General features: G+C 38.9%; 1 protein-coding gene across 2 annotated transcripts; it reads left to right on the top strand.

The window, feature by feature from the left end:
- Positions 1-9,239: 9,239 nt before the first annotated feature.
- On the top strand, positions 9,240-17,315 carry LOC115006370 (apoptosis regulator BAX). Of its 2 annotated transcripts, XR_003832054.1 has the most exons (7): positions 9,240-9,546; positions 11,422-11,470; positions 12,736-12,897; positions 14,273-14,405; positions 14,692-14,796; positions 14,892-15,398; positions 16,620-17,315. XR_003832054.1 is itself a non-coding variant. In XM_029428576.1 (6 exons), the coding sequence occupies exons 1-6, from the start codon at positions 9,477-9,479 to the stop codon at positions 14,988-14,990; spliced, it is 618 nt and encodes a 205-aa protein (XP_029284436.1). In that variant the 5' UTR covers positions 9,240-9,476; the 3' UTR covers positions 14,991-17,315. The 2 variants fall into 2 exon arrangements, 1 of the variants encoding a protein (XP_029284436.1); XM_029428576.1 differs by having other exon boundaries at positions 14,892-17,315.
- Positions 17,316-19,986: the final 2,671 nt, after the last annotated feature.

The raw sequence follows: 19,986 nt of genomic DNA, 5'->3' as shown, positions 1-19,986 counted from the left end.
CTGCTGGACACCGGGAAGCCTTTTTGACATTATCTTGGATTCATCCATACTTTTTTTATCACAACATAATTTCTGTCAAATGGATGTTATATTTTTACTATGTTGTTTATCCTGTACACACGACATCTATTGCACGTCTGTCCGTCCTGGTAGAGGGATCCCTCCTCAGTCTCTCCCTGAGGTTTCTTCCATTTTTCCTCCTTTAATTGTGGGGTTTCTTTTAGGAAGTTTTTCCTTGTGCGATGCGAGGGTCTAAGGACAGAGGGTGTCGTATGTACAGTCTGTAAAGCACACTGAGACAAATGTGTAATTTGTAATATTGGGCTATATAAATAAATTTGATTTGATTTGATTTGATTTGACAATCTCCTGATGTGTGATACATGTGCTGACCGGATTTTCTGCATACTGTCCAGAGTTCATAGGATAAAACGGCTTAACTTTACACTTCTTATTACTTTTGCTCCCTAAAACTTTGCAAAACTTTCCACCGTAGCCCACCTTTCAGATACATTACTGGTGGTATTTGTGTGACATTTAACCTCTGAGCAAATGAGCTGAGCTTGTATCATTCCTAAACAAGGCTCAAGCATTTGCCTTTTCTTTTAAAGCCATTAAAGAATGGAATATCCTCTGCACAGATTACTAGTAGATTGAAGGTAAATAAGGAATTTTAAACAACTTTTCTTTTGAGCATTGATTTGACATTTAACAACCTGTTTTATGACTTTGGATATACATGTATGTTTGTAATATTTTGATACTGAAGAGTGTGAAGAACGCTGTTACATGCTCATAGCTGACAGTTTAAAGGGAAAGAAGCAGGTTTAACATCCAGCAGGTCACATGGCAGATTCAGGTCACTGAGGGTGACAGGACTGAATCTCCTGGGAATTTGAATGATTGAGAGAGACAGATCTGAATCCATTTCCATTTATTTTTTCTCCTCAGTCTCAAGAGGGACTATTTGCTATAAAATAGCTTTTATTTATGAGCTCATTCTTCAGGTACCTTTAGGATCCAAGTCAGACAAGAGCTTCAATAAGTGCGTGCCTGTGTGTTTCTTCTCAACTGGCCAAGGACTACAGATGGAAATGATCTAGTAGCTAAATCTGGTACAAAGCATCGCTTCTCTTTTTGAGATTAATGTATTTGTGTACATGATCTCTTATACAAATCGTTTTTTAAATAAACTATTGTAAGTAACTGTAATAAAAACAGTTACGTTTTAGGCATTTAAAACCAAAACAATGAGCTGAAAGACACGTTGTCTCTGTGGAGCTGAGGGGAACTGCAGTTACCATGTCTACTTTCACATTAGACATGGTAACAGATACTAATCTTAATTAGTGCAGCTTTAATGTGTCAATGCAGACAAAATGGTTTCTATAAGTGTTATATGGTTATGTATTATATCATAACATTATTATTACGTTAACACAGAAGTAGCATTTAAGAGAAGTAGTCTATATACTGTTGGGTGGTTTAGTCTATAACAATGCAATCATGTTTTGTAAACTCGTCATATGTTTTGGATGTAAATTCATAATTTGTAGATACTTAGTATTAAAAGCTTTCAGATGGAATAAAAAATACTTAATTAGAGTGGTGTAAGTATAATGGGGCATGCGATGGAAATACTCAAGTAAGGTAAAAGTACCTCACAATTATACTAAAGTAGTGTGCCTTTAGAAAACATTCTCAGTTCCTCCCCACCACTGGACTCTTGCCTGCTTACACTAAAGTCAGCTGGCAGGGTTTTTATTCACAGATTTGAAAATGATGTGGCTTTCTGAGTGAGAGAAAGAAAAACTCTGCCTGAGCAACATCTTCATTTCACTCTTCTGTTTTCTTTACATACAAGCTAAAACATAAGAAGAAGAGGAAGAAAAGCTCTTTCCATGTCTGCACTGTACTTCTGTGCCAGCCATGCAGAACACACATGAATGCATGGCTCCATGTCTTCCTTATCTTATATTAGAACTGTACAGTTTCCCCTTTGGCTTTCTGTTCATTGTGTAGACTTAAGCACACAGACTGAAAGAGGAAAGAATAAATGGACTTTGAGTAGTTCTTCTGTAATTTTTACAGATTAATCCCAGTTCATGTAACCTGATTTAATAAGCATGCTTCTAATAAGTGACCTCTGTAATTAAAATCATATATGTCACTCCTCTTTTTTATCACTCTTACTGATTTAACTTCTTATTTTACAACATATCTGTGCCTTCATCTTGCATTTATCTTAATCTCTGACTGAATTATGAACAACGACAGACGACTGGTAAAACTAATATTAGTCCTGGTTTCCAAATTTAGCCTCAGTGTGAACAGGACCGAGGTCAAGCAGCCCTCCTCACACCAGAGTCTCCAGCAAAAATAACTCCATTAACTGTTTCCCATGCACCATCCTCTCCGCTTCCTGTTGTCCCCCCACGCCTCCAAACACACACTGTCTGTCTCTCTTACACACACACACAAACACACTTCCTGTCATGACAAGGCTGAAATTAAAACAGGCTGTTAGTTTGTACCCCTCCGCAGCCGACAGTGAGATTAGGGGAATTTTCTCACAGTCTTAATAGACAGACAGTGGTGGTCTGGAGTGATGGGATACAACTCGGCAACTTTGTGAGTGTGTTTTTTCACATGCACGTGTGTGTGTGTGTGTGTGTGTGTGTGTGTGTGTGCGTGCGTGCGTGCGTGCGTGCGTGCGTGCGTGCGTGTGTGCGTGCGTGCGTGTCAGTCAGGGTTCACAGGGGCTCGCAACTACTCAACAGTCTCTGCTAGCCGCCGGCTCAGCTGTCGCCATGTTGAGAGCCGTGTGGAGGCAATCCCTCAATCATGCAGTGAATTCCAGATTATGAACATTTAACGTAACATAATATAATATTTAAAAAAAAAGAAAATTCACAAAATACACTTGGATATGATGCGAGAGCCTTAATAGAGTTCTAATGTAACTGTTTCAGCGGGTCACAAAGTGAGACTGCCGTCACTAAACTTCATTCTTTCAGATGGTTGCAGAGCAGCGGTCCAAGAGGATTGCAAGTTCTGGTAAAACAGATGAAAACATTAAAACAAGAATCTTGCTAACAGATTAAACATTCTGTGCAAATGTTCAGTTAAACTATAGCTCAACATCTGCTTGGTCAGAGTGGGGTCATCTTTCTGGATCCCTTTCAAAGGTTTCAAGTTACAGTTTGTCGTTGCCAGGATTTCTTTTATGCTCTCAAGTTTGGTTTAACAAAATAAAGCCATCGATATCCCAACCTAAAAGCAGACAAAGTTATACACTCACTGTACTGCATTTGACTTGTATTAGTTTACCTTTAATGGTGTTTTATTGAATGTACTGTACTGTGAGTGATGGAGTACCTGATACTCCAGGAGATGTATATTAAAATTAATATGTATGCTGTGGAAGACAGAGGAAGGTTAAAGGCCCAGATACTGCTGTAAAACATTACACATCAAACCTTAGGTTAAACAAAACTACATTAGCTGTTAGCTACATCCAATTGTGATAATATCTTACTCAGTAAAATGAGCCAGTAACTAACTCTTTATTCAGAGCTCGCCAGGGCAGAATCTCCCCACAGTTAATTTTGGGAAAATAAGTTTACATGCTTTCTTTGCGAGAGATGAGGACATTGATATCAATTCAAAGGTATCAAAACAGGGTTTCTGCACCTATCAAAAGTTAAATCCATACTCGCAAAAACATTATAGAGAATATGAAGGAAAATCGGAGTACCAGATTGACTCACAAAGTAGATGAATTAACAATGTCAGAATCAGGGATGGTGAAGGGAAGGTGGCTTTTTACAGCGGCTTTATCTTTTTCTCACTGCAGTGTGCTTCCAATACCAAACAAGTGATATCCTGAAATGTTGAATTATTCTTTTATAATAGTAGACAGAAGTAAGTAGAAGAAGGAGAAGTTTTTGTTTAGCAAAAGGAAGAGAACACCATTTATACAAATGACTTCCGCCCGGTTAGAATCACTGCGAAATGATCTTCAATAAGCAAAGCATTTTGGACAGGGGATTTGTTTGTTGGCAGTATCACACTCAAGTCTCACATTGTACATGGTAATGACAGATGTTACACATATAGGTGCCTGTCTCCCACAGCCATTATTTACATCTATGTGTAAGAGTCACTGTGGCTCTGACAGCTTGTTTTAGTATCAGTGTCAGTGGAAAACTACCCGCCTGTCAGGAGCACGCTCTTCTTTATTCAGTCCCTTCACTGGGACTTGAGTGAACAGAAACCTGACAGGCAGGTTTCTGTTGTGTGGTAAAGGTGGTGGGTGGGCGTGGTGAGGGGAGAGGGGAGAGGGAGCATCAAACACCACATTACACTGCTCCCACTGGCTCTTCATTCCGTCAAAACAAAGTCTTTGCAGTCTGCAGTGTGCAGAGGAAAAAAATAATATATGCGGTTCATCGTCGCCATCATGTGGTGGCTGGTAAAACAGATGTTAAATATAAACCCACTAAATCAGAGTTGTTTTACTCTCATTTTAATATTCTATAGTATCTTATATCCTAGTGAGTCACACAGTAAAACACTTTATTTTAATTGTATGTAACATGTATGTAACTTTCCACATTAAACTGTTTAAAAACGACAAGACCTATGTTATATATTTTGTTGAGTTGTGTTCTTACATTATCCCAAATGTTTACAACAATTTTCAAACCAAGACAAATCATTGTGTCTTCTGTAATGTCGTTGTATCCACGTTGTGCATGCGTCAGTGTTGTGGTCCGCCAGCAGCTGTCAATAATTGACTTTTTATGCAGTTTTAAGGCACATCTTTATGATACACCTTTTAGATCTTTGTCCTTTTTTAACAATATATTTTAACTGGATGGAGTATTTTAGTCATTGGATGTCTAAGTTATCAGAGAAACATTGATTTTTAACATGAAACTGCTTTATTCAGTGTTTATGCAGCAGAAGAAGAGGAGGAGGAGGAGGAGGAGGAGGAAAAGGAAGAGGAAGAGGAAGAGGAGGAGGAGAAGAGAATGCTTTGAGGATAATTAGGCTGCCAGTAAAAACCTCTTGAACGATGAACAATGAAGATGGAGGAATCATAACCGGGAGAAGCTGAGTGCAATGACGGTAATGGTGGTGAGGACAACTCCGATGATCCCACGCTACTTCACCACACTCCATCTTTTGTTATGTTTGGATTGAAAGAACCATAATGGCAGGATGACATATTGTGTGTTTAAGTGAACCCAAACATGTGTTTAAAAGCCAGATCCAACAAAGACAATGATTGCCTTCATTTCTACTTTTAGAACTCATTAGAAAACTTAGATGAATTATTTGTTGAAAGTATTATTATGTTAGTCATATTTCCAACCTGACCTCCATTCAGGACTTATACATCAAGAGTCAGGAAACATTCTGGTAGGCGCCACAGAGCACTGTACGCCAAAACAACCCTCTCTCCGAGGAAGAGTTCAATCAGTCGTCAATAAACCTGTAACACTGAACATCCACTTTACTTAGAAATGATAAATGATATAGTTACAGTTTGAAATGCACATTGTGCTATAACCTATAATTTCATTCAGTATTCCTTCCTTTGCACTATTTGTATGTGTTTACTGTTTACAGAAATACTTGACTTGTACACAATAACTGGATCAGAACAGTCTCCCGGGGTTATATATAAAGATCTATAAAGAGGAATATAATTAAAGCTGCAATAATCAATAGCTTTGAATTAACAACGGATCAAATTACTATATGTAAAGGTGAAATCTGTAGCGTGTAGTGATAAAGCTGCAGATAATTATCACTGACTCTGCAGTTCCCCTCAGCTCTACAAAGCCTTTGGATTTTCCAGCCCACAACTTTTCTGTGTTGGTTCCTCATCAGAGCAGACAGTTTGCTATGGATTACAAATGCTGGAAAGATTGAGCAATTAACCTAATTAACCATAGTCACAATACAACTGTATTCATTATGTAAAGGGGTGATAGACAATAGGTAGTTTGCAAACACGTGACAAAAACTGTGTGACGTATGCGTGCGACGCCATTTTGGATGAAAAACAAATCAACAATGGCGTCTAAAGCGAACAACAATACAACTCCGACTTCTTCAAAGTATTGTGACTCTCTGGAGTCCTCTGCAAAGGCAAGATTCAGAGAAAAAGTCCAAATTTGCGACCTTGACCCGTACACGCTAAAGCCGTCGGATTATATTGAGGATTTAGATTCATTACCGCCGATTGAATATCCGGATATTGTGAACTACCTTGTGCTACAAACGTCGTGGGCAATCAATGCACAAATGAAGGCATACAAGAGCTTAGATGCTTATAATGTCTTTGTTTCTGGCTGGGTTGGTAGTCTTCTTACCAAACCAGTGAAAGATGACAGGGTGCTCAGGGTGCTCGTCCATGCCCTGTGTAAATCACTCGCAAAGAGCTCGAGATACACCGCTCAAGCCGTGGTTTGTGAGTGAGAAGAGCGACGATGTTATCCTCGCACACTGTGATTGTATGGTGGGATTAAGTGAAGCATGTTCTCACATTGGTGCTTTGCTTTTCGCAAGTGAAGTAGTCTCAAGAATAAGCAAAACAAAAACATGCACAGAAGAAAAGAGCAAATGGCTGCCATCACATGTAAAGAAAGTGCTTTATTTACCAGTCAGCGATATGGAGAAGTAAGGTCTTACAGTGTTCGGGTATATCATAAGCACAAATGTTTAGCGTAAACATTGAAAACATAGCTTTAGCATGAGCTCTTACCAGATATAAAGTGGACGCCACACACACGGGTAAATTGTGCTTTTTCTTCTGTTAAATCCTCACGAGTTATGTTGCTAAACCACAGTTTACGGCGTTCGGTAGACAGAAATTCATCCCTCTTTTGTGGATCGTTGTTTTTGATGATTTTAGGAAATCTAAAGAAGCGTTTCTCTGGGTCACGAGTAGCGTTATGACCACAATTATACACTGCGCACACGATTGGCATTTTCTTTCAATCTTAGACGTTTAAATACAAAGAAAATTACGAAGCGTTGCAGCAACTCACACGTGAACGGGCGCCGTCTTGGTTGTGTATATCATCCAACATGGCTGATTTACGGGTTGGGAAATAAGCGTGACGTCGCATGCACACGATCTATACAGATATTTCATAAAATCACTAAAAACAAGCAGGGTTATTACATATAACCCATTAAAACACTGAAAGTGTCTGCTCCATTAGCCTACAAATAATAAACAAATAATTGATAATAATGATTGATAAAAGATGCAAATATAGACTAGAAACAAGATATTTAAACTTGCTCAGCGGAACACTGACTCACTGCGGAGTTGCCAGTTTTAGCGGTCTATCAGCACTACAATGGTGAATGTGCTCTTGGACGGGTAGATACATGGTGGGCTAGTATATAAATAAATAAACTTAAGCTCATTAATAAATATGTTAACATAAGCATGCTTATGAATATGGACATTTGCTAAGAAATTATTTATATCGCAAAATTGGAGCATTTAAATTGGAGGATACTACGACCAACCTGTTTGCGTGTGTTTCTTCAGACGTAAAATGCATCGATTTCCTATAAAATAGGTTCACACCATGTGGACAGAAACAAAGTGTGACAAACGAGGGAAATTAAGATTTGGCTTTGGAGCATCAAACCACAGCGGAATCGAGAGGAAGATGCTGGAGATGTGGTTTGTGGACAGACAACAGCTGCTCCCGTTAAGAAAGAAAGGTACGAGCCATACAAAACGAGCAAAGGAAAATACAAGACAAGTGGACAGAGGAATTTATATTTGTCCTCCACGAGTCGAACCCTTTGTGCTTAATGTGCAAACAGACCCGCTCTGGTTTCTAAACGACCCATTCAAAATTCAACGAAATTTACGCTCCTGGAAGAGAAATTAGTAAATAAAATAGAGCAGCTTTCTTCTGTTTCACAGGACAACTAATACAGCTGAACGATTAACTGAGGCATCTTTTGAGATCGCATGGACTTTAGCTCGGGCAAAAAAAACCTTCTCAGACAAACATTGTGAAACACTGCTTTTTGGCTTCAGCAGAAATATTGCTTGCAGAGTTTGACAACATCATCCCAGTATTAAGATAATCCTGCTTTTAATGAATGCATTGGTTGGCTGCATTGCATATTGTATATGTACATGTTTTATACGTTAAAAGGTCAATAACGAGGTTGACGCTGTAAACGTAAATACAACGACTACCAGGAATGGGTAGCAAAGGGAGTAAACCAGTTGAAGGGCCACAGGGGCCCATTGTTGATCTCATGCTTTCAAAATATGGCCCTGATAGTTTAAAACATTTACAAGGATGGTGTAATGAATGTGGTTTTCCGACAGGAGGGTCATGAAGTACTGCACAGATAGGGAAACTAGCCACAATGCTCCAATGTTATTTTATACTATTTTAATTCTGCTATTTTATAATGGTACTTCAGACTCATTTACATCAAAACTGTGATTATTGTACTGTAAATGCTCTTATTTGGTCTATTCTTGTACTAATTGTTATGTTTTTGCTGTGAAGCACTTTGGGCTGCAATTCTTGTTTGAAAGGTGCTATACAAATAAAGCTTATTATTATTATTATTATTAATAATATTATTATTATTATTATTATTATTATTATTATTATTATTATTATTATTATTATTATGGTATGTTCTGGGTGGGATGACAGATTAATAAGCATATATGCTTTTTATGACTGGATGTAGCTTTTCATACTTTGCGGTAAAAGTGGCTCTCCTATTGACTTTATCCTATCAATGTGGCTCTCACGTAAAAAATAGTGAAGACCACTGCCCCAGATGAACGGATGCAGATAATAACACATAGGCACGTCAGAAACCCTACAATAGAGTAATAAATAATAAACATATTAATAAACAACAACAACAACAATTATAACCTCTTTCCCATTAGAATGATCAGACACAGACATATGTAGTCCTAAGTGGTGCTTATCAGAAGGAATCATTCACTTCGTCCATAAATCCCATGAAACCCAGAGATCCAGCATTTTCACATTTCATTACATCCCCTTGTGAGGGCATAATAGGCCCACATGTACATCCGGTATGTTTGTATATTTACAACTTCAATCAGAAGTCAATTAGATTACAACATGGTTCTTCCAATTTAGGTCTGCTTGTGTTATGTTTATGTTATGTTTTCAATAAATTAGTCATTTATGTAATACTGCAATGCACAAAGTGGAAATACCACGGGGAAAACCAGGCGCGCCATCCGGCGGTCACTGCGCGCTTCAGTGTCACTTCCTTGTTCTTCTGTGGAAGGAGAAAACTTTTCACGAAAGGGACACGTCCGGACTTTCGTGATATTTTTCTGCCAAGCCTAAGGTTTTAACCAACCATCTAATTCCTCATTCATCGCTCCCAGTTCGTTCCGAGCTGAAAAAAAGTTAGAAGTTATGGCTGACAGCCGGGAAGAGGGGAAAGAAGACGCCGAGCAGGAGCCTCGGGGTGCCGTGGGTGGGGAAGGTATGTGAAGCCATGTCAGGTGTACACACAAGCTAAGAGAACATTTGACTTAAACGGACTAATCTTTTTGGAATTCCAGTAAATATTATTATCAAATGTTAGGTTCCAGTCAGCGACAGCATTGTCTAAATAACACGGAGACAACGATGTTACCACAATTGTGTTAAAGTCTGTTTCCCTTTAACCTACCCTAACTCCAACCAGTAGTCTTTTGTGGTGCTTACCGTGTCTCCAACCTCACCGTAACTGCAACCAGTTATCTGGGTTACCACTAACCACTAACCCCAACCTCGCAGGGTGGCGCTATGGTGAACACCACCGGAGAAGCTTCCTATCTGAAGGGGCAACAGACCCCTACACTCCTGTTGTTCAGGAGTCGTTCACTTGTTCTTGCTGTGTTGTGTAAAACGACCTGAAGTCTATGACGTTACCTAGTTAAAGACGCTTTTTACGTGAAGGTAATAGTTTCCTCGAAACTGTAGTTAATCGAAAAAGCGTTAAATATCAGCAAGATGTTGTCTCTCGGATCTGGTTCAATGCTGCTGCTTTAACTTACTGCCGATTAAGATTGCTGGGACTAGTGTTAAAATGAGGAGATTTGATTTATGCCGATTCAATGTGGCCATTATACAGTACCGTAAAGGCCTTGTGTCTGCTCTACCCGGTAACATAAGGGCGGCTGGTGGCAAACAAGGTAATAAAACAGGCCTATTTTAGCCTGAGTCAGGACTGTGTGAGTCGAGGTGTAGGTCTGCTGGGACTATGGAAGCAGCCCCCTCATGTTTGCACTCGGTTTTACACTTTATTTGATGTACATGATCATGTCAGACCAAACATCTTGACATGGCTATCAAACAACAAAGACTTAACTTAATTATGGGGTTAAAGTTTAGACTGGGTTAAAGACAGGACAGACACCATGACGGGATGGTGACGTCACACGATAACATACGTGAAATATCAACTTTGAAAGCTACTTGTAATATAGTTGTGAATTTTCGCTGATAATTTGGAGAGGCTTACAGGAATGTGTAGCCAATGTAGACAGCATACATTGTTGAGAGAAAGTTTAACAGATTAGTATTGTCCTTTTTATTAATATCACACTCTTATAATTTCTTCAACGATAGTAACAACGACATGGCTGTGTGGGCTACTTTAATTGAAATCAACATGATTTATTATGCTATTGCTGGGAAAGGTTCCCCAACATGCATAATTTTTGCCAATACTTTCAATCGCAATACAATGATTTCTTGCAAAGCGTGTGAAGATTGTCTAACTCACATCTAAACAGTATTGCCATGTTATATATTTATGTGTGTTCTTTTTATCGTTTTGAAAATAATCTGGAATTGAATCTACTTTTAATTTATTGTATTGTTAATATAGGTATTAGAACATATACTGGGACATAAATGGATTAAACAAATTGCACTAATTAAAATGGTGAGCTATTTCCTAATGCTCTTAAATTGTTTTATAAATAGTTGTAAATGGTCTTTATTGACCTAATATTTAGGTTATGCTCCTAACTACATGCTTCACTAAGATATTAATTATGTTATGTTTAATGCATTTCAGGATTTACTGTGTAAAATAGTTTTTCTGACCCGTGTCAAATTTTAATAAATGAAAATCAAACTGTTTTGTAAAATGTTGTCAAACTATAGCAGCCTAAACACTATTGTATCAAGTGGTTGTACAAAGTAAGACACCAAACATAAATCACCATATCTTCTTAAAACAAGAAAGCTGTTATAACAAGAAACTCCCTTTTTTAAATTTGAATATGAAAGGGATATATCACATATTTCCCATACATATAAACAAACAGTGTCAACGCCTGACATGATTATCTTCTCATTGTTCCAGATGTCATTGATGATCCCATCATGGAGACGGGAGCAGTGGTGCTCAGAGGGTAAGTCTCATCATTGCAACTTGAATAATAATTAATATTAAACTTATTTTATTCATGGTTGAATCAGGAATAAAGAGATCTCATGTTTGTTTTTCACTAAAAAGGATGTTGACAAAAAAACTTGTGTCCTATCTGTGATGCAATGTTTAAAATGTAAGGTAAAGTTATTCAAGTATATTTTAGTGTCATATTAAGAGTTTTAAGCATATTTTCATGACTCCTGGAATAATATAGTCAATGGCAATTATTTTGTCCTCGATAATCGTGACGTGTAATGTCCATATTGTTCTACTTTGAGGGCCAACAAGAATGATAAAGGACCATACCAGGGATTTTTCATGCTCTAGTCAGTTTACTACAAATTGCACATCTGAATCTTTCCATTTTTCTAAAACAATCCATAGTTTATTACACGTTTTAAAATGATTGTTTACTTTTTTACAGCAAGAAAATTCCACTTGAAGAGTCTTAAAACTTGCTTGAGCCGCATCGTCCATCTAGGGCTGGGCATTCATGATTTAGATTAATTCAAAAAAAAAATTCTGCACAATGTATAACGTTTTTATATTTAGTATTGCTTCCTCATCGGGGCAGATTCATTAGTTTGATCCTGTTGTATCTGAGGCTGATCTGGATGCATTGTTAGTTACGATCCATTGCAAATGCACATATTTGAATACCGAATACAAAATAAATGAAATTTGTCATTGTGCTTATGATGATATACTTTTTAGGTAGGCTCTAGTTTTCTCCCCAGTGAAGAGGAAACTTCTACCTTTTTACCTCATTTTGATAAAGGATGCTCCAAACGGGTTGTTCAGGCCCAACAGATCACTGATGTATTGTCACTGGGACTGGGTGATCTGATACTGATTATCGGTTCTTGCATTTTAAGAGAGTGACCCAAGTTCGGATTTCAGAAGTTTGGAGCTCTGGTAACATGTACTTTTGCAATCTTTTTCAAAGTCAGGCTGTTTTTGATGCAGCTAATTTGCGTCACCTGCCACCAACTTTCACTCAGTTATCCTATAAAGCCTCCAGCCCCTCAGACTTTCACTGTAATCAACAAGTAAACTAGTGTTTTAACGGATCGCTTCACTCATTCCATCTGTCGATATTGACCCCTTCCTGAAGCACTTTCAATGTGACACCATCCACAGTCCTCATTCTGTGTAAAAGGCCATCTGAAGCTAATATGAGGCTTCAACAGGGTATCTTTCAAAGTTATTCATATTAGTATAAAATTCCTGCTCTCTCTGTCCTAGGTATGTGATTGAACGTATAAACACGGAGGAGCCCAGTCGACACGTGTCCTCTGAGAATCTTGGAGGAAGGATGAATGAGCAGCAGGATCCCAATATCAAAGAGGTGGTGAAGCACCTGCTCAAGATTGCAGATGACTTCAACAGGAATGCTGAGTTCCAACGGTAAGCTGTGCATCAAGTAGAAACATTACAGTACAGTTCTTCAGTTCTTCAATGTGGGGATGTCCCCATCGAGCTTTTGTCAGTTCATTTAAGGATTCAAACGCTTTGTTGTCCCATGCACAAAAGCTACAGCGGAGTGGTTGGCCCAGGCTCCTCCAACAATGCAACATACAGTATACTGTACATAAGACATACAATTACAATACAGTTGCAGAGTATCCTGCAGTCCATGCTGAACCTCCCCAGCCTGCGGAGGAAGAAGAGCCGCTGCCTCGCTGTGATATTGAATATCTGCCGATACCGAGTCCCAATCCAATACTTGTATTTTACTAGTTAATACACAGTGCGGCACAGTGCTCACTCAACATAAAACGCACCAAGGCTGCATTACATCACTTCCAGAAAGGAGAGGGGTGAACTAAAATAAATTTGCGCCACGCACCTCATCCAGACCAAACGGCACCCCCGTCCCCCGTCGCACATACCTCTTCAAGCCTCTTCCATACAATATATACAGTAGGAGGTCCCTGCTCCACGCTACACCAGTTTGGGGGTCCTTGGCCTGAAAAACGTTGAAGACCCCTGGTTTACGGCACCTGTGGGACAGCTGACGTAAAACAAAGGACTTAGGTTCGTGCTCCATGAAGCCGATCAGTTAAAAAAGCCTCGATCGGCCCCAATACTGATCTTTGAGATTAGATCATCAGGACATCCTTATTTGAATGTCGACCTACAATAACCCTTTGGTAGTATGCACACAGCTGCTGTAGGTATTATCTGCTGACTGGTTTAGTCACTGTTTTGACTGCACATTATGTAAGACGGGTGTTTTAAATAATACACAAACCTTTGTGTGCTTGAAGGAATGACCTTTGCACCACCGTGTTTCTTCCTTTATTAATCAGAACTGCAGTAACCACAGATCCGTCGTGACATCACACCTGAGTTTAATCTGTTATTTGTTGCAGTATACATCTGTGCTGATGTAGTACCAGAGTAGTCCAATCAGCTGCAGATTCACTCACACAGTTAGACAGTTTAGTTAGAGTAAAGGAGTGTTTGAGTCCGATTTAAAGAGTGTCTGGATGATAAAAGACCAGATATTACAATTTGAGCTTAAGTAAAGTCAAATGCACCATGTTTGCGATTTTATTGCAACTTTATTGGGCAAAATAACTGACATAAAGCAGTGCTGTGTTCATGTTGACATCGAAAAACGATTGTAGTTATAGTAATGATGGAAGTTATTGGTGGATTTGTTATTGCCAGTTTGTTTGCGCACTCATTGTGATGCAACACACATTTCAGAGGAAGTTATGAGTTAAATCGAATCAAAACGTTGTTACATTTGAATTTGTCCACTTCTTCCTGTCAGACTGGTCAACCAGGTTCAGGCCGACTGTGCCCGGCACACCTTGATGCAGGTGGCCCAGCGCATCTTTGCTGACGGCATCAACTGGGGTCGAGTGGTGGCTCTCTTCCATCTGGCCTACAGACTCATACACAAGGTAATGCACAGAAATGCGTGTCGTCCAGAGCAGTGCTTCCCCACGGGGCTGCAATTGTTCTAGACTTTTAAAGTCGGGTACCATTTTTTATTAAGATGCTAATATGCAGTGTTTGGCCCAGTGTGTTGTGTGTTTTGTCTTTGTCTGCTTGTATTGTTTGTGTTTATTGTTGTAACAATGTTGCCCGTACCTGGTAAATAAAGGATGGATATATACACACAGAAATGTGGCATCAGTAGCTGAGAACTTCAGAGCTGTTCTGACTGACTGGTCTTTTGTTTTAAAGGCACTGACCACCAACCATCTAGAGAACATTAGAACAATCATCAGCTGGGTCCTCCAGGTCATCAGAGAGTATCTCTACTCGTGGATCGTACAGCAGGGAGGCTGGGTGAGTGACGCAGGCCTGGGCTTTATTCATTTGAAATGTTGCTTTTAATGGCCTCACTAAAGGAGCTCCTAATCTTGCTGTTGTGATCCTTCTAGGAGGGGGTGATTCAAGGCTTTTCTCAGTGGAGGAGAGTAGCCATAGTAGCATCAGTAGCATTGGTGGCAGCTATTGTTTACTACAGGAAGACGCGCTGAGAGCTGAAGACCTCACAACCAGGGCTGCAGACCCATCTCCTGGATAAACGCAGCTTGTTAATAAAGACAATTTCTGGACATTAATTACAACCACTCTTCGACCTCCATCTCATTAACGAGTGGAGGTCAAAAACTCGGAACAAATAAAGGACTTGAAGGCTAACAGAAGATGATGGATGTTTATGAACGTGGGACGTAGCTGTAGATGTCTACCAACAGACCAGAGGAGCCGACTCCACCTGAACCACATGGGTTCTGGATGAGTCCCAACGTCAATTACTCCAGGTCTTGGGTCGAAGCTAAATTCGGACTGGACCTGAGAGGACATAAAAAGACCTGAAACAAAGGAAAGTGCTCCACACCATCGACAAGCAAATTTGGGTGAACCACTTTTTCTGGACATATCTGGTAGGTAATCAGAGACTCGGGCCCTTTTCAGATCAGATACCAATGTTCAGTCTTGGGAAGACCTCGACTCGTGGTACGGCTCTGCTCGACTTACTTTTGGTACCGGGCGCTTTTCTCTATTTAGTTTTTCACTGCGGGTAGTGTAGTGTCAGTGTAGGTGGGAATCTCAGCTGTTCGCCGGAGCGGCGCCACAGGAGACTGTCGTGACCTCATGTTCAACGGGACACTCGCTGAATCCTCTCATCGTCAACCAAACAGAAGAACGTCTGCACTCAATTGTACGACGTAGTTTTGCGTGCTGCCATTTAAAAAAAAAAAAAAAAAAAAGTTTTAATAAAAATCTGGGTCATGTGAATTTAACAAAAAGAAGCGATCACTACTGACCGTATGTCCAGTGTGGCTCTAGTGATGATTCTCTCTGAACGACCAGTGGTCTGCTGTGTATTAACTCCACCTTATCGTATCGGCTCAGCTCACTTGGACTGAGGCGGTACTAAATACTGTACATGTACTATCCACAACTTTTGCTAATGTTAAACCAAAACACAAGTCGAGCCGTGCCGTGCCGTGCAGCATTACCTTTCTCAATAGAACTCAAAAGAGTTGCAAAGTGGAAGAATACGCTGATTTTAAGAAGTAAAATATTTCCCCCTTTTTTAAAAATATTTATTTTAATGTCCTCCACATGTAAACACAGGAACGTTCTGGCTAATGTAAAGATACCAGAGGTTTATTTTGATGGCCGTCGGTTTTATTTTTCCGCCTCTAAGAAATCATGTTGTGCTCATCCTTTGGTGGATGAGCACCATTTGGCGTGTTGTAGCACAAAAAGCACTGGGGGCATTAATAACATTAACAACGGCTGCATGCCATTTCGTTTCGCCTGTTCCAGGGTCCTTGCACTGTGTGACATTGTTAATGTAATTAGTTCTGCAGTTTTCCAAGTCGGAAGTGTCTGCGCAGGAAAAACATCTGTTGCCAACAAAACAGGGCTGAATCTTAACTTTCAGCTCGGTTACTGGACATTTCTTACCGAAAGGATTCTTTGAGTTGTTGACTTAACTCCTTAAGTTTTTAATGTACCTTTAGTTTACCTTTTCAACAATTTATAAATATATTTAAAAAACCCCCGAATATTTCCTAGTTGATGAACGTTTATACTGATAATTCATCCAGAGAGTTTGATGTCTATTATTTAACCATCTAATGTTGTCTATGCAGAAAGTGAATGGGACTTAAACGTGCAGGAGTGTGGCCTCTGGTAGAGTCCTCCCAACACATGGCTGTATAGGTGTGAGACTCTGCAGTGCTGGTGTTGAGTCCCATCTCTTGGCTGACCATCGCTGCACTGAACTGCACACGGGCTCATGTATCCAGCTGAATGATGCGAGGACAAAAGCCCTGACGTAGCATTTACAGACGTGTAATTCTCTGTACCAGCAGTGTTAAGAAGCTTTATCTTTCACAACAAGAGAGGCCAAGGCAACAGGACTAACCTCAGTAATGATATGTATTTAGATTCTTAAAGGTAAACCTGAGGAGAAGGACCAGACTTTAATCGTACATAAAGAAAATATTCTCCACAGTTCTCCAGGAAAACTGGTGTATAGATAAATAAGTGATTATTTGAACTAATGCTTTTTGGTTATTGCTGTGTAAGGATAACATGATATTATGGATGATTTATATGGGAACAGTTTGTGTCTAATAGCACAGCTAGGTGCTATTATCTCGTGCCATGAGATCTTTTATCAGGGACTTTTGCTACCAAATTCATCGTGCACTTTTGAGAGGGATACTATTTATCTGCTGTGCTATGGTGTTCTTTAAAATGTGAACTGATGAATATTTTATTGTTAGAAAAATGATTTGATTGGACATTTCTGTGAATAAATAAAAAATGTGTTATTCCACTCATCCCTCGCTGTGTGACTGTTCATGTGATATCTCGTCAGTCATAAGTATCTCGACTCAAACAGAAACACTTTTGAGAGTTTGGACTTTTTTGCCAACATCCAAAATACACATGTAGTTACGGTATTTATTTTACTAACTTTGTCTATTTATGTCTGTAGATTTCTCCTACATTCACCAAAAGTTAGTATTAGACTCATTTGCATATTCAGACATAAAGAAAACAAAACACTTGAAAATAATTGTCTTATTGTAAATAATCAACTGGGGAAGTTTCATTGTGGCATCTATTAGTTAATTTATTGTTACCCTGTTCAGCAGGAGGGTTCTGCGACGTGGTTCCAGGGTCTGGGCTCGTCACTAGGGGAGACCACCGGGCCCCTCGACTGTGGAACTTAAACTCTGTCCCCTCTTTTAAACCTGAAGCTCACTCTACTCTCTCTTGTTCTTCACTGATGGTAAAATGTTATCATGTTTTATATGTTTGGATTTTAGTCATTACATTATTTGTTTTTATTGTAAAGCACTTAATTTTGAAAGATGCTATATATTTATATTTCTATATATTATATTTCTATATATATATATATTTATATATTTATATATATATATATATATATTTATATATATATTATATATATAAATAAAGTTATTATTATTATTATTAAGCTCCTCCAGCTGCCCCAACTAGATTTCCTGAACTGATCTGCTGATGCTACGTGTAAACAGCTCCAGTGTATCTCAATGTTGTCTGTGTTATGAAGAAGTTGATGAAACTACTTTGAATTTAGTTTCAAAGTTAGAAAACAATCCTGTCTGTCAGTATGTCTACATGCTCCGTCCAACAATTTATTGACATCCGGGATGTTTATGCTGAGATATTTAAACCCCGAGACAACCGTGAGAAACAACCGTTGTATCAGTATACTGCCACAAGAGGGCAGAGGAGATCCATCTCGTGGTAATGACATACAACTAACTTTAACCTCAGAACTCAAATACATTTTTCACATGTGGCCCTAATCCTCGTCCATAATATTCATGTTTAGTCGAGTCCTGTTAAACCTTTTTTTTATCTTTTATATATTTTTTATTAAGTGAAATGGACTTAAGAAAAAAAGAAGAAGAAGAATTGAACACATTGAGGATCGATAATAATAATAATAATAATAATAATAATAATAATAATACGTTTTATTTGTATAGCACCGTTCATACAAGAATTGCAGCATTCACAGCAAAAACATAGTACAAGATTAGACAGAGCATTTACAGTACAATAATCACAGTGTTGATGTACATGAGTGTGAAGTAGCATTAAAAATAGTATAAAAATAGCAGAATTAAAATAGTATAAAATAACATTGGAAATCATGCCTAGTTTCCCTATCTGTGCCGTACTTAACGACCCTCCTGTCGTTAAGTACGTTAAGCATCCTGTCGATGCCCCCACTGAGGTAATATTTTGCTGCCATATAGTAATATCCACTCAGTCACTGATTGACTACATGTATAGTATTCTATATGCATCAGCCTTAGTGGACATGAGCAGGTTTGGGAGTTGTTGCTGGTATGTGTGACTGAGGTCAGGAATGCTCAGCGTGAGGCTGAGGTTTCTGAGGTCAGGGGGGAAGAGACACATTCACAGGCTGCTCTGTGATTACAGTGGATGAACTGATGACTGGGTTGTTGTTTCCACATCTTACCTCCACAATCGGTACCTACCCACTACTGTTGGTCATCTTTTAACATCGGAGTGTCACTGCCAAACCTCTGCTCGAGTTACAGCCTCTAGAAATGATAGAATTGCATTCACATTTAACTGTCAGGAATGTGGTATAATACATCATATAGATGTAGTGGATTAAAAGATGCAATGACATGTAGTGGATTACAATGATAAGGGAGCATCAAATGGAAACAGCTGTTTTAAGTTAAATGAAGTTGTTGTTATATACTAAATTATCTATCACCACTGTGGAAACATGTCTCAGTCAGCTCCCATGTGTGCAAAGTATCTGTGTTTGAGATTAATCAGCCAAATATTAACAATAATAATATGTATTATCATTACAATGTTCATAGCTCCGTACACACTCAACTTGAAGCAGCAATAATTAATTTTATTTGGCAACTAGGTGGGTCAGAACAGGCTGTAAACACAACACTCTCTGAGTGGTGATACATTACAGCCTTGTGAGTGTAGAGAGTAACAATAGCATATGAGCAGTACGTTGGCTGACATGAGTGGATACAATTTATAAGAGAAACATTTAAAACAATTGCACACTCCATAAACAAAGATGCTATTGTCTCTGATCTAATGTATCTCCTCTGTGCAGATTAAAGGAATACATCACCCACAAAATCATCATTTGAATATCATTGACGTAAATGGGGGGGCATTTAACAACAGCCAAACTGTATCACTCTTACACAACTCATGCAGTGTAGTCCAAGTCTCATTTATCCAGTCGCATGTTCACTACTTCTACTACTATTCTAAACATTTCGGATTTACATTGACAAGTAGCGCACCTGCACAAGCGTGAGACTGTTTATGTGGAAGTGTATTGAATAGTAAGCTTTTAGCTAAAGTGCATGTGTTTGGGAAGTAGTGAGCTACCACTTGATAAATGAGACTTGGATTATACAAACTGCAACCTCCGGGTCT

The sequence above is a fragment of the Cottoperca gobio genome, chromosome 3, assembly GCF_900634415.1.
Source record: "Cottoperca gobio chromosome 3, fCotGob3.1, whole genome shotgun sequence".
NCBI lineage: Eukaryota > Metazoa > Chordata > Actinopteri > Perciformes > Bovichtidae > Cottoperca > Cottoperca gobio.
This window is presented reverse-complemented; position numbering and strand designations above follow the sequence as displayed.

What these genes read in the sequence shown, in the direction of transcription:
- LOC115006370 (XM_029428576.1), top strand. Translation starts at nt 9,477, where the DNA reads ATGGCTGACAGCCGGGAAGAGGGGAAAGAAGACGCCGAGCAGGAGCCT. An exon ending in AGGAATGCTGAGTTCCAACG is followed by an intron (nt 12,898 to 14,272) that starts GTAAGCTGTGCA and finishes TCTTCCTGTCAG; the next exon opens with ACTGGTCAACCAGGTTCAGG. An exon ending in TCGTACAGCAGGGAGGCTGG is followed by an intron (nt 14,797 to 14,891) that starts GTGAGTGACGCA and finishes TGATCCTTCTAG; the next exon opens with GAGGGGGTGATTCAAGGCTT.